The sequence below is a fragment of the Lissotriton helveticus genome, chromosome 11, assembly GCF_964261635.1.
Source record: "Lissotriton helveticus chromosome 11, aLisHel1.1, whole genome shotgun sequence".
Classification (NCBI taxonomy): domain Eukaryota; kingdom Metazoa; phylum Chordata; class Amphibia; order Caudata; family Salamandridae; genus Lissotriton; species Lissotriton helveticus.
Window position 1 is genome coordinate 172474537 of NC_136072.1, and position 27205 is coordinate 172501741.

The 27205-nt window shown below is 42.0% G+C and overlaps 1 protein-coding gene across 1 annotated transcript in view; it reads left to right on the plus strand.

The window, feature by feature from the left end:
• Window positions 1-499: 499 nt before the first annotated feature.
• Window positions 500-27205, plus strand: part of LOC144791729 (cytochrome P450 2J6-like) — a 165375-nt gene continuing 138669 nt past the window's right edge. The window contains exon 1 of the mRNA XM_078666497.1: window positions 500-909. Within this exon, the coding sequence (XP_078522623.1) occupies window positions 739-909 (171 nt within the window). The 5' untranslated portion in view covers window positions 500-738. The remainder of the gene's footprint in view (window positions 910-27205) is intronic.

Below are 27205 nucleotides of genomic sequence, written 5' to 3' on the forward strand. Positions count from 1 at the left end.
TCTAGCTGGTCTAAGTCCCTGATGACGCGATAAAATGTCCAGAACACACAGACTGCCTGCAGTCGAGCAGGTCATTACTCATTAGGGCTACAGGGAGGGAGATAAGTGAGTGACAGACATTGGCGCCCGACGTTAGCAAACACGCATCCTCTTAGCTCGAATGAAGCTATAAAATTGGACACTGGAAGAGCTGATCCTGACATCCTTTTCACATTCACACTTACACCATATTCCAGACTGATAACTGTGCGTCATAACTGACAGAAGTAGAAAACATTTAATAATTAACCAGTATTTGGTCTGCGCATAAGGGGGCCGTTCCCATGCCGAAAAATAACTGGGCCTTGTCAATAGAGGCTTCTCCAGGCCGGTTATAGTTTGATATTCCTGCGCGTTTTCCGAAAACGGTGGCGTATGCCAGGGCAAAAAGTGGGGCGGAAGTACACACAGAGAAAATAGTTCTGTAGAAATCCTGCAAGAAGACGCCGAATAATTCAAAATCAAATCCACTGCAGAGAGAACAACAGTGAGATACAGAAGAAAAGAAGAGAGCAACTATTGAAGGCAAAGGAGGGATGGATTGATTGCGGGGTACAAAGACAAGCGAAAATGGTTAACAAATGAGAGATAAGTTGAGGAGAACCAAAAGGAAAAAACCCCTGAAAGTGAGGGAACAGAGGGAGGTAAATATCCAGATTGGGCACTTGTAGGAGAGGAGGCAGTGCTGTATAAGACATAATGGCGCTGGTTGGTGAGCTTCTAGTGGCTGTAGTGGTCTCTCTCCTCATTGCGCAGTTTCTCAGACAGCGGTGGATCATCAGGCGGTTTCCTCCCGGCCCAACTCCTGTCCTCTTCTTTGGAAACTTGTTGTCGATGAACTTTGAAGTGCACCACGAGACCCTCATTCAGGTATTTGCCTTCAGAATATTAAATGAGACTGTCATTTTCTTCTAGGACACTTAGCCCCTGATCACGAGTCTGGCGGTCTGAGGACCACCAGACTCGCGGGGCGTGGCGGTAGTGGTCCAGCCGCACCGGCGGTCCGACCCCCCTATTAGGACTTAGAGGGTCGGACCACCATTGCACCTCCAGCAGCCCCCACGGAACCGCATTTCCCTGGCGGTGCCTCAGCGGTCTGAGGGCCGCAATAAGCTTGGTGGGGCCCTGAGGTATCGGCAAGCATATTATGACTTTCCTCACCGCCAGCGGTCTCATGGAAGTTCTTCCTCCATGTAACTGATGGAGGTGAAGAAAGAAAGAGGGCCTTACACGGCTCCCTCTTGCCCCTGTGCATGGGGTGCCTGCAGGGAAGCACATGATGTGCCTCCCTTTATTTCCGCACCCCGAGTTCATGCACAGGAAGAAATACACTGGCGGTCCCACGGTGGTGCTGATTTAGGCTCATAATGAGTCTTGTAAACAGAACCAGCGCGGGATGGCCATGCTGCCCGCCTACCAGACTACAAAAAATATGTAATCTGGCATGCAGGCGGCGGTGACTCTTGGCGGTGCGGGGCGTGGTGGTGACGAGCTGCCCGCTCTTGTACCACCAAATGTCGTAATTGGTGTGGGGATCTGGGGCTGCCTGTGGGACAATGGTTATTGCACATGCATCGCAATACATTAGAGAGTACACACGCACACGCAGTGCTGGTCTGGACAGGAAGTGCCGTGCCACTCCTGCCCGTTTATTTATCTCTTTCTGGCCACGCCTGGCCGGAAAGTGTTACATTGTGCGATAGTGCTTCCGGGGCTCAAGGGAGACCCTCGGAGCACTAGAGCGCTACATCCCTTCCCAACTTGGATTTTGAAAAATATACAAACAAATGTTCAGCACACAAAACCAGCTAGTCTCTGATTTGGCTTAGGGTTCGGCCTGAGGTTATACCTCCACTTGCCTCTGGTAGGTGCATGTTCTTGTACATGTTCTGGTGATGTAGGAGCTGTTTCGTCCTGCTCCGCTGCGGTCGAGAGTGTGCTTGTCTCACCGATTCCTCCGGTCTCTCTCTCTGTGTCGTCTGCTGTATGCTCATCTTGAGCGGGCAGATGCTGTCGAGTTGGTGGTATTTGTTTGAACCAGGAAACGTTTCTGGTTACCTCTTCTCCATTCCGGCTGGCGGTTATAGCTGTGCCCCTGGTCTCTTTGACGACCCATGGTTCAGATTCGAACGCTGTATTGAATTTCCCTCCTGGTCTTCTGGTCCGGATTAGTACAGTTTCTCCTGGACGTAGGGTCCTTGACTGAGCTCTCCTCTGATAGCTTGCTTTCTTGTTTGTTCTCTTCCGCCTCTCTTGAGTGTGACTGGGAGAGTATGGCGCTGGCGTCCAGTTCTCTGCCATTGGGAGTAGGTCTCTTCTTGGCCCAGCTAGCATTAGCGCCCATGGTGACCGTTGGGTAGTGCTGTGGGGTGTGCTCCTGTACTCCCTTAGAAAAACCTGTAGTGCATCTTCGGGGTCTTTTCCTTCTGAGGTGGCAATTCGTAAAGTCTTGTTAATTGTTCTCATGAAGCGTTCTACCTCGCCATTTGCTTGAGGCCACTGAGGTGTGATTCTGTGATGTCTGATGCCCAGATTTTGTAGAAACTCCTTGAATTCGCTCCCCTGGAACGGGGGTCCATTGTCAGTCTTGATGACAAGAGGGACTCCGAACATGGCGAATGGTTTGCTTAGGATGGGGCGGATGTTTGCAAAGCTGGTAGATGCAGCCAGGTCTACAATTGGGTATTTGGTGTAGTTGTCAGTTAGCACTACCGTGACTCTCCCGTCTGGGAAGCTTCCAAAGTCTAGGCTGAGCCATGACCATGGTGATGGAGCATGTTCCTCCGTGATCACAGGTGCAGGGGCGTCAGGAGCGCTGGTTATCTGGCACGCTCGGCATTGTCGTACTACTGTGTCGACACTTTCTTCTAGGTTGGGGAACCAGATCTTTTCCCGCATCCGCGCTTTCATCCGGCGGGTGCCCTGATGTCCTTCGTGAGCTAGCGTTGTTGCTCTTTCTTGCAATGTCTTGGGGATGACTACTCGGTGGCCTCTGAGAATCAACTCATTGCTAGCCCGGCTCAGGTCATATCGTACTCTCCAGAACTGCGTCAGGCGAGCTCTGTCTTCTTCGTTCCACCCACTGACATTCCTTAGGAAATTCTCCCATGAGCCTGATTGCAGGGCATCCTTCACTCGTTGAATGACGGCATCGTTTTCATACTGAGATATGATAGTCTCTGCCGTGAGGGCCCGGGGGCACGATTCAGCTGACAGCATGTTCTGTCGGTCGGCATCCTTCCGGGTCGGGGTGACGAGAGAGAAAGTCTGCAGGGTTTTTCGCCCCTGGGCGGTAAGTTAGGTCCATTTGGTACTGTTGCACTTGTATTGCCCATCGCTCTATTCTAGGTGGCGGGTGAGGAGCTGTGCCTTTGAATAGGGGTATGAGTGGTTGGTGGTCTGTCACCATTCTGAAGGGATGTCCGGAGATGTACAGGTGAAAATGTGCACAAGCCCATTTCACTGCCAGGGCCTCTCTCTCGATTTGCGAGTATCTAGATTCTGTCGCTGTCAGTGCTTTGCTTGCAAACGCTAGGGGCGACCATACTCCCGGCTCGGTTTCTTGTGAGATCAGTGCTCCCAGGCCGACTGGACTGGCATCTACTACTATTTCTGTGGGTTTGGCAGTGTTGAAGTATGCCATTGTGGTGCTATCTAACAAGGCTGTCTTGATTTGCTGAAAGGCTTTGTCTTCGGTCTCTGTCCATTTCCATGAGTTTTCTTTCTTGGTTAGGTTTCTTAGTGGTTCAGCAATCGTGGCCAGATTGGGGATGAATCTTGCACAGTATTGCGCCATCCCTAGGAAACTCCGCACTTCCGATGCTGTGGTAGGTGCAGGGGCGTTTTTGATGGCATGTGACTTGCGGGGATCTACGGTGACTCCTTCTGAACCAAACACGTAGCCAAAAAACTCAATGGATTTTTTGAAGAATTGCCATTTGTCCTTATGTAGTGTCACGCCGTACTGCGCCAGTCGCTGCAGCGTCGCTTTTAGTCTGCGGTGGTGTTCTTCACTTGTCTTGGCATGGATTAAAATGTCGTCGCTGACATTTAGCACTCCTTGGAGCCCAGAAAGGATCTCTTTGATAGTGTTCTGAAACATCTCGGCCGCGGACGAGATCCCGAAGTTTAGTCTTTTGTACCTTCTCAGTCCAAGGTGTGTCGAGAAAGTCGTTATGTAGCGGCTCTCTTCTGCTAGCCTCAGTTGATGATAACCTGCATTGAGGTCCAACTTGGAGAACCATTGGGCTCCATTCAAGTCTGTCAGAATGTCATCTACAGTTGGAGTGAGATGGTGCTCTCGCCGGATGGCTTTGTTAGGGATCCTCATATCAATGCATATTCTGATTTTTCCAGGTTGCCGCGGTTTCTCAGCTATCACCATGGGGGACACCCATGGCGTCGGTCCAGATACCTTTTCGATCACTCCTTGTGTCTCCAATTGGTTCAGTTCTTGTTCTACCGCGGCGCGTAGGTGAAATGGGATTCTTCTATGTCTTAGCGCTATCGTTTGTATGGCAGGGTCTATGTGCAGCTTGATGGGTGGATGCTTGATAGTCCCAAGGCCTGTGAATAACTTGGGGAACATTTGTAGAATGTCGTCTGTTTGCAGCGCTTTCACTGCATTCGCGAAGGCAATGAGGCATAGGTCTTCTGCTGTGTTACTCCCTACTAGTAGGTCTGCTTCCTTGTCTATCACATGAAATGTCGTCAGTACCTGTTGGTCCTCTGCTTTGACCTGTACTACCATCTTCCCTCGTAGTGGGAGTGGTTCTTGACTACCATAGGTGAAGATTCTGGCTTTGGATGGGACCAGTTTGGGCTTTGGTTTTAGTGCTTTGTAATGTTGGATGCCCATCACATTCACTGTGGCCCCCGTGTCGATGACTCCGGTCACCGGCGACCCATGAATTAGTATCTGGCATTTCGGCTGTGGTCGTCGTCTTTTCTTCAGTTCGCTGACAAACGACACGTAATAACATTCATCTTGGTCTTCTGTGGAAGATTCATCATATTGCTGCTGTAGTTGTTTCTGTGATTTAGCTGATCGTGATGGCGTGACATCGCCTAACGATAGCTGTCTGATTGCTCCAGTGGCCGTCTTCCTCCCTGAGACATTCCGTCCGTGAAAACCCCCTCTGCATACGCTTGCGAAGTGGTTGGAGACTCCGCATTTTGAACATGTTTTTCCACGTGCTGGGCAGCCATCTTGATTGTGCTCGTCTCTGCCACAGTATCCGCATGGCGTCCGGCGTTGTGTTCTGGTCGGCCAACGTCCTCTGCCTCCTCGGCCAAATGTGCGCACTGCGTCTACTCGTTCTGTCTTCACTACTGTCCCTGTATCCGGTTGTGGATTGAGGGCCGCCTCCATTGCAGTGGCGCGGGCATCGGATAGTTCGTGCGACCTTGCAAGGATTAGTATTTCGTCGAGGGATATTCGCGGTTGTCTCAGGATTAAAGTTCTCAAGTGCTTGTTACGACATCCTTGGATGAGTTGTGCTGTTACTTCCTTCTTTTCGTCGTCCTCTGTGCACGTGCTTATGAGATCCCTCAGTCGTGCGTGGAACGCGTCCATTGTCTCTCCTTCTCGTTGTTTGGACTGCCGGAACTTGAATCTCTCAAAGTGAGGATTCAGCTGGGGATCAAAGTGGGCATTTAATGCGGTGACTGCAGCATCATAATCTGTGGCGGCCCCGGTGTTGGGGAGGTGTTTGATCAGTTTATAGAGTTCCGTGCCGCCAAAATGTAATAAGAGTGATCTCTTTACCTCATTGTCTTTTTCCCTGGTGGCGACAAAATAATTGTTGAGCTGCCCTAACCACACGGCCCATCGTGGCGCTGCCGTGCCCGGGTCGATTAACTCGCTGAATGGTGGTAGGGCTTGTATTTGTGAGTGTGCTGATGGAGTGGGAGGCTGAGCTGCGGGAACTGCTGCCGCTTGTGGTGCTCCTCCTGTTGCTCCTCCTTGGTTTTGGGACATTTTGGATAGCCAAGGCGTGCTTCTTTATCTTTATTAACTCCGGCCTTGTTTACTTATGGCTATATCGTCCTCTCACTGTTTCCTCTGGCTTAGCTCGTGCCTGTTTTTTTTTCTCTTTTGGCTTAGCTCGTGCTTGTTTTTTTCTCTTTTGGCTTAGCTCGTGCTTGTTTTATTTTTCCTTTTGCTTTCTTGCGCGCGTGTCTCCCCTCATGCGCGTGGAGCCTCCTCTGATTTCTGTGTCTTTGCGGGCCTACTCGGGCCTCGTGCTGCTCGGGCCTGTGCGCTGCTTTCACCCTTCGTGTGCTCACGCGACTCTAGAGGGAGTCGGCCCCTACCGTCTGCGCATGCGCGCACCGCTCGGCCTGCTGGCCGCGTCTTGCCTCGGCACCTCGTCTTCTGCCGCTTTGGGTCTTCGTTGCCGGTGCCTCACGCAGCTTCTGGCCTACGCTGCTTACCGGTACGTGGCTCCGTTTTCTTTTTCTTTTGCTGGGCCGGTCTTGTTGGTCTTCTGCCCGGTTTCTGTGTGGGTGTTGCCGCTTCTGGGGCGCTGTGTCTCCGACCTCCTCGTCAGCTGGCTCACGCTGATTTAGGCAGATCCCACCCTCGTCGCCAGTGTGGGGATCTGGGGCTGCCTGTGGGACAATGGTTATTGCACATGCATCGCAATACATTAGAGAGTACACACGCACACGCAGTGCTGGTCTGGACAGGAAGTGCCGTGCCACTCCTGTCCGTTTATTTATCTCTTTCTGGCCACGCCTGGCCAGAAAGTGTTACATTGTGCGATAGTGCTTCCGGGGCTCAAGGGAGACCCTCGGAGCACTAGAGCGCTACAATCGGGTCCATGGTGTGATATAAAAATTACTTTTCAAGGTAAAATTTCATATTTGTAGCATACGCGCACATCTATAATCCGATAGGCGCATGACATCTTTTCCATAAAGTACCATACTGGTCAACTCTCAGCCATTGAGTTACTCGTTCTGGCACTAGTAGTTTCACTTTTCACATTATACATATGGGAATGTAATTGTCATCATGCATTTTGTAGTTCGTTGAAAAAACAAGGCTGGCCAAGCCTCCCTTATGGGGACAGGATAACATTTTTGCTGAATTTTTATTTTGGCATTAACCCCTAAAGTGCTGAGGCTTTTTCCCACCAGTACTTAAGACTTCATTACTTTTTTACCACAAAAGATAGCCAGGCCAAACTTACGTCCTTTGTTCTGACATGTTGGGGATTCTGAAGGCACCCATGGTTTGTGCATTCACCTGCAGGGAACCTAGGAAAAACCCAATATGTAGCAAAATGTAGTTGTTTTTTTTCGGTAAAAGGGAAAAAGTGTTGTCAAAGAAAGTGTATATTTATAATTTTCAAAAAATGTCATCAACAAAATACTTGCTGTGCTAGGATGATCTTCTTCCCAGCTATGAGAAACAGCCCGAATAAAAAAAAATGATCACTGGAGTTTTTAGAATTTTCTAAGTAGTAGTCAGTATCTCAGCTTGAAGGCTGTGGGGAGAAAGGTGTGTGAAACTAATGAATGAACCTGGAAAAATTTACATTTCTCGAAAAAATGACAAACTTTTAATCCTGCAAGGGGGCATTTGTGTAGGTCGCCCATGATTTTTCAAATGTTTCAAACATTAAAGCCAAAAACCAATGAAAGTCAGTAGGAAATATATATAAATAGGCAGCAGTATTTACTGTCAGATTTACAACAATAACATGCATTTGTAATACTCATCTGCTTTCAGGGATATATAGGGGCATATTAGCAAGAACCTCGTTAAAATTATCGCCGTTTTAGCGGCATGAAACTGCAGCTAAAACGGCGATAATGAGCTTGCTAATATGCGTTACAGAATTCCAATAGAAGCCCAGCTTAGATGTGCAGGACATCTAACCTGGGCTTCTATTGGAATTCTGTAATGCATATTAGCAAGCCCATTGTCGCCGTTTTAGCGGCAGTTTCATGCCGCTAAAACGGCAGTAAATGTAATGAGGTTCTTGCTAATATCCCCCATAGTGTTTATTGGCTGTCACACAACATGAGAGACCTAGAGCCATTAACCACGCAGCAGATTGTAATTATATTTCACTTTGTACCAACCCTGCATCAATTTATAAGGTAAAATCTAATAAATGAAAATGCAGGAAACCTTGCAGTTTTGAAATGTGCCCAAGACCCTGAGTTTAGGAATAGTGGGTGTTTCTATGACTTTGAATTTGGGGTTTCAAAAATGTCATGATTCAGAGGACGATTTGCAAAAAGTATTTTTTCTTCCACAACAACTACAGTTCGAAGCTAAAAACAGACTGAAATCTAATAATAAAATACATAGGGCCCGATGTAGGTAATCCCAGATTACCGATTCTTAAATACCGAATCATACCGATTCGGTATTTAGGAACTGGCAATCGGGATGTAGGTATTTTTACCTATTCAATTTCCGAATCGGTAAGAATCGGTAATTACCGAATCGGTATTTACCGATTCTGTAATTGCCATTGATTCCTATGGGCTTTGAGGCCCACAGGAATCAATGTCAATTACCGAATCGGTAAATACCGATTCGGTAAAATTACCGATTTTACAAGGGGGACAGGGTGTCACTTTGACACCCTGTTGCACCCCTGATTCTGGCTTGTGTGCAATGTGACACACATACATGCCCTCAGGGAATGTATGTGTGCCACATGGCACCGGTGTACATGCACAGATGTGCATGTACACAGAAATTCATTATTTACCACCAAGTATTATTTGGTGGTAAATAATGAATTCCTAAGGGCCTGTGGCACTGTTTTCAGTGCCACCTACATCTGGATTTACAGAATCGGTAAATTTACAGATTCTGTAAAGTTAGGCCCTCTACATCTCAAACTCCAAATACCCACCGGTAACGGCCGATATTGGCAACCTACATCTGGCCCCAAGTGCTGTGCTATTCTGTGTTTCCCACACTTCTCCCAATTAAAACAGTCCTCACTTGTGTCTCTGGCCAATCACTCTGACCAGAAATCTCCCCCAAATACATGGTGGAGACATCAAGAATTTTCCTTGGAATTTCAGTTTTTTTGATGATGTGGAAAGCTGTGGTATTTGGGCCCAGGATCGATTTGCACCCTGGGTAATCTACCAACTCCAAATATTTTTTTAAATTTGGGGCCTCATTTATGTGTTTTTGTCGTAGGGCAGCGCATTCCTGTGCTTTTCCCCAGCGCCAGCGCAGAATGGGCTGCCGTGCACCAACGCAGGCACTTTTGCACACTGGTGCAAGGGTACCTGTGTTGAGGGGATGATTGTTTTTCTGCAGGAAGAGAAACCTTCCTACACAAAAACAATCACAAGAGGTGTTTTCCTTTTTCTATGTGTGCTGCAGAATGCAGCACACATAAAAAAAGGAAAAACAAGGAGAAATAATTATATTTCTCCTCGTTCTGCCTTCCTTACGCCTCCCCGTGTGAAGGCACACGTTTTTGGTGCTGCATCACATTTACGATTTCTCGTAAATCTGGGGCAGTGTCAAAAAAGCCATGGATGCAATGGAAGTGCCGACACTCACCGCATGGTGTAAAAACATGGACGCGACAATGGTAGCAGAAAGAACGGTATTTATCAAGCGAGGTTGCCCTCGAAAAAGGGGCAAGATCTGGGGGGCTTGGAATGCATTCAGGGGAAATATTTGTGAACCACCAGAGGAGGAAGCTGATGAAGGTTTGGGAGAGGACTTCTAAGGAGGGTGACGTTTATGGCATGCAGTGTTCTGTTCACAAATATGTTGGTTCAATTATTAATGTGACAATGTACTGGAACTGTAATTTGCTGGATTTTAATGAGTATGTATACCAACTGGAAGAAGTATGCCTTGTTGATATTAAGTATAATAAAAAGAATTACAAAAAAATAAAAGCCATTGATGTTGCTGGGAACGCCCCCAGCAACACCCATTGCACGCCCCTTTAATACAGAAAATGGCGTTAAAGGGAACCATTTATATGAGGCAGCATTAAGTCAAAAAAAGTGGCTTAGTGCTGCCTCGTAAATATGGAGAAGGCTCCTGCGCCACAGAACGTTACAAAAAGTGACGTTCTGGTGGTGCAAAGTCCCTAGATACTCAGGGGTAGGTGCATAACTTACTCAGTGAGATTCGGAATGTATGAATCTCAAATTTCCCAACTATAAGAATAGTGGGTTGTTGGGTGGATGGGTTAGAAGACCACCATACAGGATAGTCTGTTTCCAAGAAGAACAGATTTGCATTAGGTGGTCCTCTGTCTAGAGTGGCACAGTGGATGAAACAACATGTGTTCGAATGCTACCCCCGGTGATTGCCACTGGTTACACTATTAGCAAGCATTCATCCCATCTCCTTTTGGGTGTTTGATTGCCAGTAGTATGCCTGGAAAGTTAAGACTGATTCAGAAAAGGGGGTGGTGATGAACAGAGTGTCTGAATTAAGCAGACCACTCTTACCCAGTCCAAAGATCAGGGCTTAATCCATCACCGTTTTTTAGCTCACTGCACCATCCCAGCTCAGAACCTGGCTACATGCAAATTAGTCTGTTCCTGTCCCAGTGCATGATGGGAACAGGGCAAACCAAACTACCAAGCCAATTCTTATACTGGGAAGGAAACACGCTTCCGGGGACCGGTTTCTGGCATTTCAGCCGTCGTCGGCCCGGCTTGCTTGAATCCTGATGGTGCAATGAGCAAGGGACTCACATCTGAGTATACCCTTCCACGCTCATGGTGGACAAAATGATTCAGGAAAGGGGGTGGTGATGAACAGAGTGTCTGAATTAAGCAGACCACTCTTACCCAGTCCAAAGATCAGGGCTTAATCCATCACCGTTTTTTAGCTCACTGCACCATCCCAGCTCAGAACCTGGCTACATGCAAATCAGTCTGTTCCTGTCCCAGTGCATGATGGGAACAGGGCAAACCAAACTACCAAGCCAATTCTTATACTGGGAAGGAAACAAGCTTCCGGGGACCGGTTTCTGGCATTTCAGCCGTATTCGGCCCGGCTTGCTTGAATCCTGATGGTGCAATGAGCAAGGGACTCACATCTGAGCATACCCTTCCACGCTTATGGTGGACAAAATGATTCAGAAAAGGGGGGTGGTGATGAACAGAGTGTCTGAATTAAGCAGACCATTCTTACCCAGTCCAAAGATCAGGGCTTAATCCATCACCGTTTTTTAGCTCACTGCACCATCCCAGCTCAGAACCTGGCTACATGCAAATTAGTCTGTTCCTGTCCCAGTGCATGATGGGAACAGGGCAAACCAAACTACCAAGCCAATTCTTATACTGGGAAGGAAACAAGCTTCCGGGGACCGGTTTCTGGCATTTCAGCCGTCGTCGGCCCGGCTTGCTTGAATCCTGATGGTGCAATGAGCAAGGGACTCACATCTGAGTATACCCTTCCACGCTTATGGTGGACAAAATGATTCAGAAAAGGGGGTGGTGATGAACAGAGTGTCTGAATTAAGCAGACCACTCTTACCCAGTCCAAAGATCAGGGCTTAATCCATCACCGTTTTTTAGCTCACTGCACCATCCCAGCTCAGAACCTGGCTACATGCAAATTAGTCTGTTCCTGTCCCAGTGCATGATGGGAACAGGGCAAACCAAACTACCAAGCCAATTCTTATACTGGGAAGGAAACAAGCTTCCGGGACCGGTTTCTGGCATTTCAGCCGTCGTCGGCCCGGCTTGCTTGAATCCTGATGGTGCAATGAGCAAGGGACTCACATCTGAGTATACCCTTCCACGCTTATGGTGGACAAAATGATTCAGAAAAGGGGGTGGTGATGAACAGAGTGTCTGAATTAAGCAGACCACTCTTACCCAGTCCAAAGATCAGGGCTTAATCCATCACCGTTTTTTAGCTCACTGCACCATCCCAGCTCAGAACCTGGCTACATGCAAATTAGTCTGTTTCTGTCCCAGTGCATGATGGGAACAGGGCAAACCAAACTACCAAGCCAATTCTTATACTGGGAAGGAAACAAGCTTCCGGGGACCGGTTTCTGGCATTTCAGCCGTTGTCGGCCCGGCTTGCTTGAATCCTGATGGTGCAATGAGCAAGGGACTCACATCTGAGTATGCCCTTCCACGCTTATGGTGGACAAACTGATTCAGAAAAGGGGGTGGTGATGAACAGAGTGTCTGAATTAAGCAGACCACTCTTACCCAGTCCAAAGATCAGGGCTTAATCCATCACCGTTTTTTAGCTCACTGCACCATTCCAGCTCAGAACCTGGCTACATGCAAATTAGTCTGTTCCTGTCCCAGTGCTTGATGGGAACAGGGCAAACCAAACTACCAAGCCAATTCTTATACTGGGAAGGAAACAAGCTTCCGGGGACCGGTTTCTGGCATTTCAGCCGTCGTCGGCCCGGCTTGCTTGAATCCTGATGGTGCAATGAGCAAGGGACTCACATCTGAGTATACCCTTCCACGCTTATGGTGGACAAAATGATTCAGAAAAGGGGGTGGTGATGAACAGAGTGTCTGAATTAAGCAGACCACTCTTACCCAGTCCAAAGATCAGGGCTTAATCCATCACCGTTTTTTAGCTCACTGCACCATCCCAGCTCAGAACCTGGCTACATGCAAATTAGTCTGTTCCTGTCCCAGTGCATGATGGGAACAGGGCAAACCAAACTACCAAGCCAATTCTTATACTGGGAAGGAAACAAGCTTCCGGGGACCGGTTTCTGGCATTTCAGCCGTCGTCGGCCCGGCTTGCTTGAATCCTGATGGTGCAATGAGCAAGGGACTCACATCTGAGTATACCCTTCCACGCTTATGGTGGACAAAATGATTCAGAAAAGGGGGTGGTGATGAACAGAGTGTCTGAATTAAGCAGACCACTCTTACCCAGTCCAAAGATCAGGGCTTAATCCATCACCGTTTTTTAGCTCACTGCACCATCCCAGCTCAGAACCTGGCTACATGCAAATTAGTCTGTTCCTGTCCCAGTGCATGATGGGAACTGGGCAAACCAAACTACCAAGCCAATTCTTATACTGGGAAGGAAACAAGCTTCCGGGGACCGGTTTCTGGCATTTCAGCCGTCGTCGGCCCGGCTTGCTTGAATCCTGATGGTGCAATGAGCAAGGGACTCACATCTGAGTATACCCTTCCACGCTTATGGTGGACAAAATGATTCAGAAAAGGGGGTGGTGATGAACAGAGTGTCTGAAATAAGCAGACCACTCTTACCCAGTCCAAAGATCAGGGCTTAATCCATCACCGTTTTTTTAGCTCACTGCACCATCCCAGCTCAGAACCTGGCTACATGCAAATTAGTCTGTTCCTGTCCCAGTGCATGATGGGAACAGGGCAAACCAAACTACCAAGCCAATTCTTATACTGGGAAGGAAACAAGCTTCCGGGGACCGGTTTCTGGCATTTCAGCCGTCGTCGGCCCGGCTTGCTTGAATCCTGATGGTGCAATGAGCAAGGGACTCACATCTGAGTATACCCTTCCACGCTTATGGTGGACAAAATGATTCAGAAAAGGGAAAGTTAAGACTGGCACAGTTTTCCAAGCCTACTACTACCAATTTCAAAAAGAAGCACATTTGCACCCATTCAAGGAATACTTCAATATGTGCAGGTTTATACTGCTTTTTTGTTAAACTGGTCACTATATATTATTTAAGATCCCGATCCAAAAAACTAAACAAGTTAAATCCTTCTAGTAAAAGGAAAACTATGAGAAAAACCAATACAGACATAGCAGAACCAACTCAAGCCCCAGATCCAACTAACAAACCAAGAATACATTTGTGGGGTGTCACACTGCAAAACACCTCCACTGAAGCTACACCCCAGTTCCATCCCATTTTGGCCTGGTGGTTCTCCCTAAGAAATCATGACTATGGTTACGTACCACACAACGGCCAGAGGTTTCTGCCCTTGTATCGTTTATTTTAAATGTATTTACACTGCACGCACTCTTCTTCTTCTCTTCTACAAGAAGCCTTGATGGGACCTATGCATGTGGGCAGGGCTTCATGTTTCTAGTTCTTGCTTTTTACAAATCATTTTATTAAGTGTCTGACGACCCTTTGTGCTAAAACCCAGCACGAATAGAAGAGCGCACAGGCAAATTAATAGGGCAGGATGGAATGTCTGACAAAATATCGACATTCACAATATCGACTTACAAAAATATCGGAGCAAAAATATCGAAATCAAATATATCGGCTTCCTATACTTAACTAGATATATAGCCAAATATCGATTTTTTAATATCGATATACAAAAACATCGTTTACTTTTATATCGACTACATTAACATCGTAAAACAAAAATATCGCTATCTACAAAAAATAATGACATTAACTATAATATCGACATCAAAAATATTGTGCACTTCAATATCGGATTATCAGCTATATCGACTTTTTATAGGCATCTGTTTGCATAATTAATTAACGTTTTATATGTTTTCACATCTAAATAAACACACAATACTTAAATTAATACTATAGACACACTATTAAATTGTCAAAAATATCCTATTGGTATAATTATATCACCTACACATATAAAAATATTCTATACTACTTTGTATAATTTTATAATTTTTTTGGGTTTTTCACTTCTATTACAAAGTAATCACAACTGAAATTCAAATATACTAACTAACCAATCACAAACCTAATTTTTTTAATGAACCAATAGCAAAGTAATTACTACTGACACTCCCCTATATAAACAATTAAAATCTAAGCACAAACTACTTGCCAAAAGTCACTGAAGGAGATTTATCTCTATCCGAATTGCTGCACAACAACTAGAAGAACCAGACTATCAACCTACTATCACATCTTCTAAGTAAGTAAATAAAATAGAAACTGCATTATTTGCTACTACTACTTACTTACCTGCTAAATACCCAGTGCCCCTTTGCTATTCATACTACTTAACATGCTAAATAATTATATGAAACTATTTTTTTTAGATACAACGACTACTGAATATTCTACTCAAAATAACTGTACACAAAGCATAGGAATACAGATTCTAATAACTATGTAAGTAATTTCACATTGTTTCATTATGTGCACATAAATCTAAACACACAGAAATAATGACTTTTGCCCCACATATTTCTTTTTTCTGTAGATTCTACTACTGAAAACTGCACTACTAATGAACTAAGGACATCAGTACTATTTCTCCAATACATTTTACTAAGTAAGTATTATGCAACTGAAATAAATGTGGAAAAACAATACAAACATTTAGAACTGTTCTAATTATTTTCTATTATATATTGTTTATTTACAGAGCAAACACAACGAATAGATATACAGACATAATACAGAACTCCACATTCTGAATAATAAAGATACTAATCACAAAGTAAGTATATTAAAGAACATAATTACCAGATAATCTATTAAAAAACATACCAACATGGTGATTATTCTAACACATATGTTCCTTTTTTATTTAAGATAACACTACAAACTACTCTCCAGAAGCTGAAGATACAACTATACTGCCAAAGACCAACCTAAAACAATATGTAAGTATCTTCACAATGTGAATCATGAAGATACACTTTTGTAGTAGAAATGAGCTCTAACATTGCAAATGTACCGAAACATTAATTAATAATATACTACTTACATGTTTTTCATAACAGCTACAACATCACAAACAATTATCCCCAACATAAGAAGCAAGCAACTCCAAATTTTGCTGTAAATTCTAAAACACGTAAGTATAAACATTCCTACTTATCACTAACATAGATTATTTATCACATTTAATTTGACATTAACTATTATATATATATTTTATAGATATACAAAGTACAAAATGACCGAAGGAGCCGAATTTGTGACCAGCCAGAAAGGAAAACTATTACTATGCTACATGGGTTACACTTATACACAAGAAAAGCAATATGGCATGAAAGTTAATTGGAAATGTTGTAAATATTATTCTAACAAGTGCTATGGCAGAGCAACAACTAGAGAAGCTACAGTACTGTATACTAGGGAAAACAATCATCCACCTAATGTTACTGAAATAGAAGTTAGAACAGCTTTGGAAAATATAAAAGAAGCTAGTACAGGTTCCCAAAAGCAAACAAATGTCATTTTAAAAGAAGCCATTCCTAAAATCCCAAAAACTGCCACAACTCAAATGCCAAATATCCTCTCCTTAAAAAGAACTATAGCACGAACTAAAAAAGCTACTACTGCTACAACACCATCTCCCAGAACATATCAGGATATAAATGTAACTGCTAACCAAATAATAACTTTAAATAAACAACCATTTATAGTTTACGACAACGAAAACAATGACAAAAGGCTTATAATTTTTGGTACCAATATGAATTTAGTTAAACTGCAGCAAAGCCAACATTGGATGATGGATGGAACATTTAACATCTGTCCCAAACCATTTTTCCAATTATACACAATACATGTCCTCTACCACAACTGCAACATACCTTTGCTATATGCACTATTACCAAACAAAAATAACTCCACATATATGGAATTAATAAATATAATTAAACAAAAAACTAATGATTTTTCTCCAGAAAAAATCATTCTTGATTTTGAGCAAGCAATGCTCTCAACTATCCTAAAAATCCACCCCCATACCTGCATTCAAGGCTGCTATTATCATTTAAACCAGTGTTTATGGAGACACCTTCAAAAAACTACCCTAAGTGTCGAATATGCTACAAACTCATCTTTTGGTTTCCAAATTAAAAAACTCATTGCACTTACTTATGTCCCTGAAACAGACGTAGCTGAACACTACAACATTCTTATAGACAGCCCCTTCTATAAACAAAATGAAGCTAAATTAAGTCCATTTCTCGACTACTTTGAAGACACCTGGGTAGGCAGACTCCACAGATCTGGCCACAGACGAAATCCCAAATTCCTCATACCCTGGTGGAACGTTTACAGAAGTACCCTTAACGGAGAATCAAAAACTAACAATGCAGTGGAAGGTTGGCACAATGCATTTGTACAATCAACTGGCAGAACCAAACAAACTCTAGAACATTTCATTAAATGCCTACAGAAAGAACAGAGCTACCAGGAATTTAGAATGGACCAATCTGTAACTGAACTTGTCCCTAAAACATCAAAGCAAAATAAACAAATGCACAAGTACCTGGAAGAACAAGTTAAACTTTACCCTAGTACAAAAGGCATAGAATACCTAAACATCATTGCCAAAACACTACTCTAATTAATTCCCAAAATGTTATAAAACACTAAAAGTATCACCTAAGTATGCAAAAATATGTAACGTGAGCTTCTAAAGTATTTAATGTATGCAATATATAGAGATATTATAATAATATATGCACACATTAAAACTAAATAACAAGTAAAAAACAATTCCATAATACAAATACCATTACCCACCCACACAAAATAAGAAAGCAAGGACTTACCAATCATGTTGTGAATCCAATAACGTCCTTCTCCACCAAAGTAATCCAGGTAGTGCAAAATTAACCCCCAAAAAAATGTAAAAATACAACTGTTCCAAAATTAAGACATCCACGTTGTCCAGAGCCATCTAATAACCATAAAAAACCCGAAAAATTGGAAAAATAGAAAGAATCGCTCCAGCAAACCCGAAAAATGTAAAGAAGTGTTTGTAAAGCAGTGTTGAATTAAACAAACAAACACTTCCTTAAAAAAAAAACGGAACTTCCGATGTAGCGTACACCTATGACAAAAACATAGAAAACAGACATTCCCACCCACATTAATTAGCTAGTAATTAGGTACAAACATATTAAAATTGATGATTTCACTTGTAGATATACCGTAAAAGACTAAAATTCACTCTATATATAATGATTTAACTAACTAACACTACGTGTATATACCATAAGTAAATATCTGTTTTCGAAATCTAAAACATAACTCCCTCACATTCAACAACACAAAATATAAGGTCACTAATCTCAAAACATCATTAAAATACACATAAAACATATAAAATAAACCTTACCTGAAGCGACGTGAAGTGTCTCCCAACCGCGATCAGCCCTTCTTCCAAATAACCCAAAACGACCTAACCCGGTTACAAAATAAAGCACCCAAATGCAATAAAATAGTCCCAAGTATAAAATATAATATCTATACTTAACTAAATTGGCAAAAAATAACATTAAGTTTCTATTATTGTAAATAAATATTTACTTTAATCCTACAATGATTTGATTGACAAATATATAAATGAATGTAATAAATACATATTAAAAAAAGAATAATATTTATGTTAACAATGTCTAGAAATAAAAGTACATTGTCACAAATTATAATAATTGAAAAATGTGTAAAAAATGTGTGAATTATATAATAAATATTTGATGTATTGAAATGAAGTGGAAAAAATACTTTTGTTATTTCTACATTTCTTTCTGAAATTACAATATGTAAAAGAGATAATAAATAATTTTCTTTTTTGTACAAAAAGGATGAAAATAATAATGCTTCTGTATAGTTGCTTATCATTGTGTTTATAAAATATGTTTATAAAACCAAATGTAATAAAAAGATTTTTGTTATGAAATAACATTTTATTTGTGAAACATAAATAAAAATAATGTTTCTACAATCATGTTGAACAATTTGTATCATTATCTTACTATAATGTAACAATCTTAATAGAAATTTTGCACTGTATATTAAATGTGAGTATATGTTGGACTCTAATAATTTAATTATTACTATACCAAATCCAGCGTACATTAAATTAAAACTGACCCTGAACGCAAACAATACCCCTTTACCCAAAAACTGAAAACTGACCCTGAACCCTAAAAATACCCCTTTACCCAAAAACCCAAAACTGACCCTGAACCCTAAAAATACCCCTTTACCCAAAAACTGAAAACTGACCCTGAACCCTAAAAATACCCCTTTACCCAAAAACCCAAAACTGACCCTGAACCCCAAAAATACCCCTTTACCCAAAAACTGAAAACTGACCCTGAACCCAAAAAATACCCCTTTACCCAAAAACTGAAAACTGACCCTGAACCCTAAAAATACCCCTTTACCCAAAAACCCAAAACTGACCCTGAACCCTAAAAATACCCCTTTACCCAAAAACTGAAAACTGACCCTGAACCCAAAAAATACCCCTTTACCCAAAAACCCCAAACTGACCCTGAACCCTAAAAATACCCCTTTACCCAAAAACCCCAAACTGACCCTGAACCCTAAAAATACCCCTTTACCCAAAAACTGAAAACTGACCCTGAACCCTAAAAATACCCCTTTACCCAAAAACTGAAAACTGACCCTGAACCCTAAAAATACCCCTTTACCCAAAAACTGAAAACTGACCCTGAGCCCTAAAAATACCCCTTTACCCAAAAACCCAAAACTGACCCTGAACCCTAAAAATACCCCTTTACCCAAAAACTGAAAACTGACCCTGAACCCTAAAAATACCCCTTTACCCAAAAACCCAAAACTGACCCTGAACCCTAAAAATACCCCTTTACCCAAAAACTGAAAACTGACCCTGAACCCAAAAAATACCCCTTTACCCAAAAACCCAAAACTGACCCTGAACCCTAAAAATACCCCTTTACCCAAAAACTGAAAACTGACCCTGAACCCAAAAAATATCCCTTTACCCAAAAACCGAAAACTGACCCTGAACCCTAAAAATACCCCTTTACCCAAAAATCCAAAACTGACCCTGAACCCTAAAAATACCCCTTTACCCAAAAACTGAAAACTGACCCTGAACCCAAAAAATACCCCTTTACCCAAAAACTGAAAACTGACCCTGAACTCTAACAATACTCCTTTACCCAAAAATAATTATTATTATGTAATTACAAATTAATTAATTAACAAAAACAATAAAGTAAATATATTAGCACATTAGCTGTAAATAAATAAATTTAATTATTAATATTATTTTTTCCAAAATAATTTACAAAAAGTAAAAAATATATATTTAACTAAATGAAGCTAATTAATATAATTAACTAATTAATATTAATTAATTACCAATTAATTATTATTTAAAATTATGTAAAAATTTATATTAATTAACTAATTATTAATAAATATTTACCAATTAATTATTATTAAAAATTATGTACAAATTTATAATAATTAATTAACTAATTAATATTAATTAATTACCAATTAATTATTATTGTTTAATTACCAATTATTTATTATTTAAAATTATGTCCAAAATTATAATTAGTAATTCAATAATTACTATTCATTAATTACCAATTAATTATTATATAAAATAATGTACAAAATTATATTAATTAATTAACTAATTATTATTAATTATTTACCAAAAATGTATTAATAAAAATTATTTACAAACATATATTAATTTATTAATTATTTTTAAATTACTTCCCACCCTTATCCCCTATAAACCCAATAACCCGCTCCTAAAACTTGATATCTATTATTATTTATTAATATTATTAATTTAAATATTATTTTAAAATTTATCTTTTTTTTCATATTTTTTCATATTTTATGTATTTTTACATACATTTTAATACACTCCCCACCCTTATCCCCTATAAACCCAATTACCCGCTCCTAAAACTAGATATGTTTTTTTAATATATTTTTTTATTAAATATATTTTTATTTTTTAATATAGACCTTTTTATCAATTTTTTATGTACAATTATTATATTTTTTCCTATACTATTTATTTTTTCCATTACTACACGATATTTTGTATTGTCGATATTTTGTCATACGATATTATTATTATCGATATTTATACTTACTTACCTATTACGATATTTTTGTATCCGATATTTTTGCTTCCCAATATTTTTTACCTTCGATATTTTTACTTCGATATTTTGTCTTTACGATATTTTATTTTCGATATTTTGTCTGAGTACCGGCAGGATGAGCTATGGGTCTGGCTTGGCTCCAAGAGTCTGTGAATGAGGCGAGTCTTGAAAATGTTTGACTTGTACATTGTGAAAAAACCGAACGTAAAAATATTATAACTCTATTCAAAATTCAAAAAAGTGTATGCCTATAGCATGCGGTAGCGTTTCATCTTAGTACACCGGAGTATATCATTGCTTAGACAGACACTGAATCTATCTCTTTCTCTCGCTCTCTCTCTCTCTCTCTCTCTATTTCTCCCCTTCTCTCTCTCTCTCGCTCTCTCTTTCCTCTTTCCCGCTCTCTCGCTCTCTGCCCCTTCCTCCCTCCCTCCCGCATATAAAAGGGCATTATTTTGCCTTCCATTCATGGCTCAGGACAAGAAAAACCAACTTAGGGGAAGTTGTAATAGGACCTCTGCCAACAAGTTGAGGAACTCTTGTTGCTTAGGAGTGTTCACTGCTCTATCATGAGGGTAGAGGATGGCATGCGACCGCCTGGCAAATCCTACTGCAGCTCAACCACTGGTGGTAATGCCTCCCAAAGTAATGATGGATTGGCTGCCCAGGTACAGTGGACTTCTCCACTGCCATCTCTGATGTTGTCAACACCATCGGAAGCCACAATGTAACCATAGCAGTCTTTTACAAAAACGAACTGAAGTATATTTGTAATGTTGAATGAGTAAATACCCCAGCATGTCTGGACCTCTTGAAATTGTAGGCTATAGTCCCAGTTTGCACATGTGGTGGGAATTACACTGTGCTCCATTGGCATGATGGGCTACTCATTACAGAATCTTTCTGTGATTTGTCAATCCCTTTGAAGGAACAATATTAGGACAAATATGACAGACTTTGCATAGGGCCTCATTAATTTGGTGGGGCAGGAGCGGGGCGAGTACCATCGCCCGGCCCCCGCACCACCAAACCTGAACTCTGCCCGCCCGCCAGATTATGACACAAATTGTTGTCTGGCAGGCAGGCAGTGTGGCGGTCCCACGGCAGAGCAGGAAACAGATTAATGAGCCCCAGCGAATTCCAGAACGACATTGCCTGTAATGTCCCTGCCTTGCTGGAATGGGGGGTGCTTGCACACAGGGGGGCACACCATGTATCCCCATGCATGCATCTACCTCCATGGGGCAAGGGGGCCCTGTAGGGTGCCCTTTGTTTCCCCATTGCCAGCTTTTACATGGTGGTGCTGACCGCCATAAAAGGCTGATGGTCGGGGAACTCACAATATTCATGGCAGTGCCACAGCAGCAACATATTCTGGGCTCCTGACCACCGCTCCACCACCAGGGAATGAGGTTTCCTGGCGGTTGCATCGGTTAAATGGCGGTCCGACTGCCAAACTAATAATACTGCAGTCAGACCGCCGGTGCAACTGTGGCTGGACCGCCACCGCCGCAGCTCCGTGATTTGACCTCCAGACTCACAATAAGGCCCTAAGACTTCAACCACAGAGGCAGGTGGACAACCCCCATTAAAATGCCTAGGTCAAGCTGCTAATTGTCAGCCCTTTTATAAAAAAAAAAAGCTTTGGTTAATTGCATTTGTTTAAATTACATAAAGATGTTGCATTATATGCTAGGCTTAGAATGCACACATTCTTTCCAAAAAATATTGGTCCCGCTAGTGCTCGATGAGGGAGCTTCAATGGGACTCTTGGATATTTGTTGATGGAGTGACCAGTTCCTGCAATTGACTCAAAGCTCATAGCTGCAATCAAGGAAAAATACATGGTGGTCTCAAATTCCTGGACGGTGGATCTTTTTTTATAATTTTGAGTGGATACTAATCTGATCTGTGATTCCTGAAAAGATGGACTAGGAGGGTAATGTAGAGTTTGTCTGCTGTGTGACATATGCCAAAATTTAATGTATTCCCTGGTCAACTTCCTTAGGGCCCGATTCACAAAGGTAAACTGAGACGAAAGTCTAACTTTACGACTTTTGGTATTCGCAAATGGCATTTACGAGAAGTAAAGAAAGAGTTTTGTCACAGTTAAACGTAAGTTTTGGTCTTAAGTTGAACTTTTTGGTCTCAATTAAATTTAAGATCAAAACTTAAGATTAACTGAGACAAAAGTCTAACTTTACTGCTCGTAAATGTCCTTTGTGAATATCGAAAGTCGTAAAGTTAGACTTTTGTCTCAGTTTACCTTTGTGAATCAGGCCCTTAGAGTGTACCCTAATGTATAGAAGTGGGACATCTGCCAAATCCTAAATATTCTAAAAGGTACTTAAGTTTTGTGGCAATCATTAATTGAATTAAATAATGGGAAAGAAGGAATGTCATAAGGCATCATCTCAGGCCATACCTACTGAGGTACTCACCACCATCTGGAAGCACTATACTTCTCATTGCACCGCATAACATTACTTGGCTAGAGCAGCATTGAACATGACAGCTCCTTCAATAAATGCATGCACCATCATGTAATTCAATGGCCAGCAGGTTGACTGACTTAACTGATCCAAGGAGCACCTTAGAGAGCTGTTGCACCTGATCCACCTGCATAAAATAACTGTGAGACTGCAGAGTATCATCTGAAGCACAGAAGGGAGCTGTGATCCAGCTATCCAAAAAAACTGGGTGAGACGGCAGAGACCTACCAACAGCACTGAAGAAAACTCAGATCTGGTTACTCAAAATAAGTGTGTGAATCTACATAGTGTGATTGAAAGCCCTAACGTAAACTCTAGTCTGACTACTCAAAATAACCATGTGAGGCTGTTACGTATGACCAACAGCATTACAGAAAGCTGTGAGACGGCTACTCAAAATAACTATATTGATTTATAGAGTCTGAAAAGTGGCACTAAAGAAAGCCATGATCTGGCTACTTAGTATATCTGTGTGACTCTAGAGAGTCTGACCAGAGGCACTAAACACAGCTGTGATGTAGCTATCTCTGGCTGTCTTCGGAGTAGACACATTCCAAACATGAAAGTGTCTGAAGCACATCCTTGAAACCCAGATAACAAATATCCACAGTATCAGTTTATTTAAAAAAAAAAGTTAAATAGAACACAAATAGAATAAGCCGAACTGCTTGTATAATTTCAGACCCATAAAGGCCAACCATTTTCATGCAAATGCATGTCCTGGCCTTGTTTCCCCTTGGGGTACCCCCAGTATTTGTGTCTGTTTGCAATCTTTTGTAATCAGCATCTCGCTATGTTGTATAGTTCCTATAAAAAGCATACAGGATCTGCGCGTTCGGACAGCATACACTGCAGGATTGGTGTCAGACTGACTCTGTACACTCCCACCAGCGATGTTGGCCTTCTGTATCAGCTAGCTCACAGTGCCACTAGATTCTCCTCTTACCAGGGAGAGACTAGTTCTTGGAAACCATCAAATATGACATACCTGATCCCTCAGAATCGTGGAAACAATACACTACTTTTCGCCCAGTCACTCGTACTTACTTTGTCTGTCTCAGAGAGATACACAGAATAAACAGGCTGGGCGTTTTCGATAAGAATTTATTGAACAGTTGTTATTGTAGTGTAGAATAGATGAGTTGCAACAACCGTTAGACAGTAGCTGAGATAAATGATTAGAAGCACTAAGAAAGTAAATGGATGGTATAACTCTACCATCTTGCAGTAATCATGAATACATACAAGTATATAAAACACATGTAATCATGAATACATATAAGTATATAAAACACATGATAATAAAAGTGCATACTCCTACAATGCCTCCCTATCTAAGTGCTTTGGAAGAACAATGGTTCAGGGTAGGCCTTAAGAGGTCCTTAGCGAGGAATGGAACAGAGAGCGAGTGCTTAATAAGTCGCTGGGGAGCAGAGGTAGTAGGTATTGGTAGGAGTTTTTTATTTTACTCTCTTTTCTTAAGGGTATACATAAATAATTATACTGTATTGCAGGTGCTCAAGTGAATAGTACGGTGCAGGACGTGACATAAGTGATCAAAGTGAACGAACTGTCACACAACAACAACAAGGATAAAAACACAACAATTATATACAAATAGAACGGGTGAAATTCCTTGGGTGGGTCGACGGCGTTTCGATCTATATTAATCTAGATCATCATCAGGACAGATGAGCCTCCTGAAACTATAAGAATTTTAAAATTAAAATCAGGCTCCTACATGTATGCCTTACATGGCATTCCTACATGTATACTTTTAATTGCAAATTAGTTTTTTCGCTCCCGGGGAAAAGACAAAGCATGCACATGTACATATCTTAACACATGGGCATTTGATGAAGACTCAGTTTAAATCACATGCCTCTCTAATTTAATTTATTTCGATTTAATTTTAAACTGAGTCTTCATCAAATGCCCATGTGTTAAGATATGTACATGTGCATGCTTTGTCTTTTCCCCGGGAGCGAAAAAAGCCTGATTTTAATTTTAAAATTCTTATAGTTTCAGGAGGCTCATCTGTCCTGATGATGATCTAGATTAATATAGATCGAAACGCCGTCGACCCACCCAAGGAATTTCACCCGTTCTATTTGTATATAATTGTTGTGTTTTTATCCTTGTTGTTGTTGTGTGACAGTTCGTTCACTTTGATCACTTATGTCACGTCCTGCACCGTACTATTCACTTGAGCACCTGCAATACAGTATAATTATTTATGTATACCCTTAAGAAAAGAGAGTAAAATAAAAAACTCCTACCAATACCTACTACCTCTGCTCCCCAGCGACTTATTAAGCACTCGCTCTCTGTTCCATTCCTCGCTAAGGACCTCTTAAGGCCTACCCTGAACCATTGTTCTTCCAAAGCATCTCGTTACCCCAGGTTCTACTGTATGGGGTTCCCTTGTTTTTAACAAACATTACATGCGCAGTGGCTACACTGCAAGGGTATCACTCCTTGAGTGGTTTTTTTCCTAAATACGCAATAGACTTGATCCATTTATTCATATAATGTCTACAAATACAGCTGTTACTTACACAGAAGAATACATAGCCTCAAAACTAGCAGGTCCATCACTATTTAAAGACCCCGTAAGCAACCCTAGGGCCCCCACTGATACAGCCAGTGAGAAACTTGCTCAGCTAGAACATCTTAAGAAAAAACATATACGCACAGAACTTCACGCTCGAATGCTAACGGATTACTTAAGAGCGGAAGTCATCCCAATAGGCCTGCAGGTACGCAACGTACCAGCTATCTTCATCCAAGACCCGAAATTTAAATTGGGTTTCTCTCATATAGGAACAACGTGTTCACGCCACTGGATGGTGTTGGGCATCGACACCGCCCTTGAACATAGCAAAAAAGAGCTGGAAGAGATTGCAGCTTTAGAACAAGCAATCCGTGACTTGGATAGCTTGGCTGACGCCAAAGCAGCTTTAGAAAAAATAGACCGCACTATTAAGGATTTTGAGAGTTTTGAGCACCACAAAAAAACAACAAAAGTCTCCAAAGACATCAACCAATATAATAAAGAAAAAACCTACCCGTACCTCCGGGAGGATTATTTTACTGCGGGTCCATCTGACCAACAAAAAGTTCCGACTGGCTCTTGGGGCAGGTTCAGAAACCGAGCTCCAGTGACATTCTCTAAATCCTCAGCAGAATCAGAAGACTCGGAGGGTCAAGAAGGCCCTGGTACCTCCACTAGTGCAAACCCCCATTTTTTAGGGAGAGGCCAGTTGAGGCACACAGACCCCCCTCGAGGGAGAGGGAGAGGGAAGACACGGCCCAAACCCAGATACAACTTCCCCCCAGGGGAACGCCAAACCAGGAACAGATTCTACCAATGGGGTTACCAATACTAGACATGGTACCAGTAACTAATACTAACCACGAAACAATACCTATATTTAATCTGTCCCAACATCAATTAAATTCAACAGACATATCCCTGCTCAGCAGAGGTCTATCTTTTGTAATTGCTGAAAAACCTAATTGGTTTAATATCCAAGCTGAAATCATGCAATTTTTCAGGAAAGTAAGACTGCAAACCTTCTTTAAGAACCGTGAGGGTCCCAATAGAAATGACACCACAGGCTTACGCCCACCGTCCTCATTTCGTCCATCTAGTGGAACCATGCCACCGGAAGTGCTCACCTTTGAACACTTAGTACTCCGTGATTTGGACAAAATAAAGGACAGCTACAAATTTACACCTTACAACATCAGCAAGGAGGAAAGAAATAGCCTGATCAAACTCAAACAGAACAATGACATTGTCATTAAACCATGTGACAAGGGCGGCGGTATAGCCATCCAAGACCGCAACCTATATGAG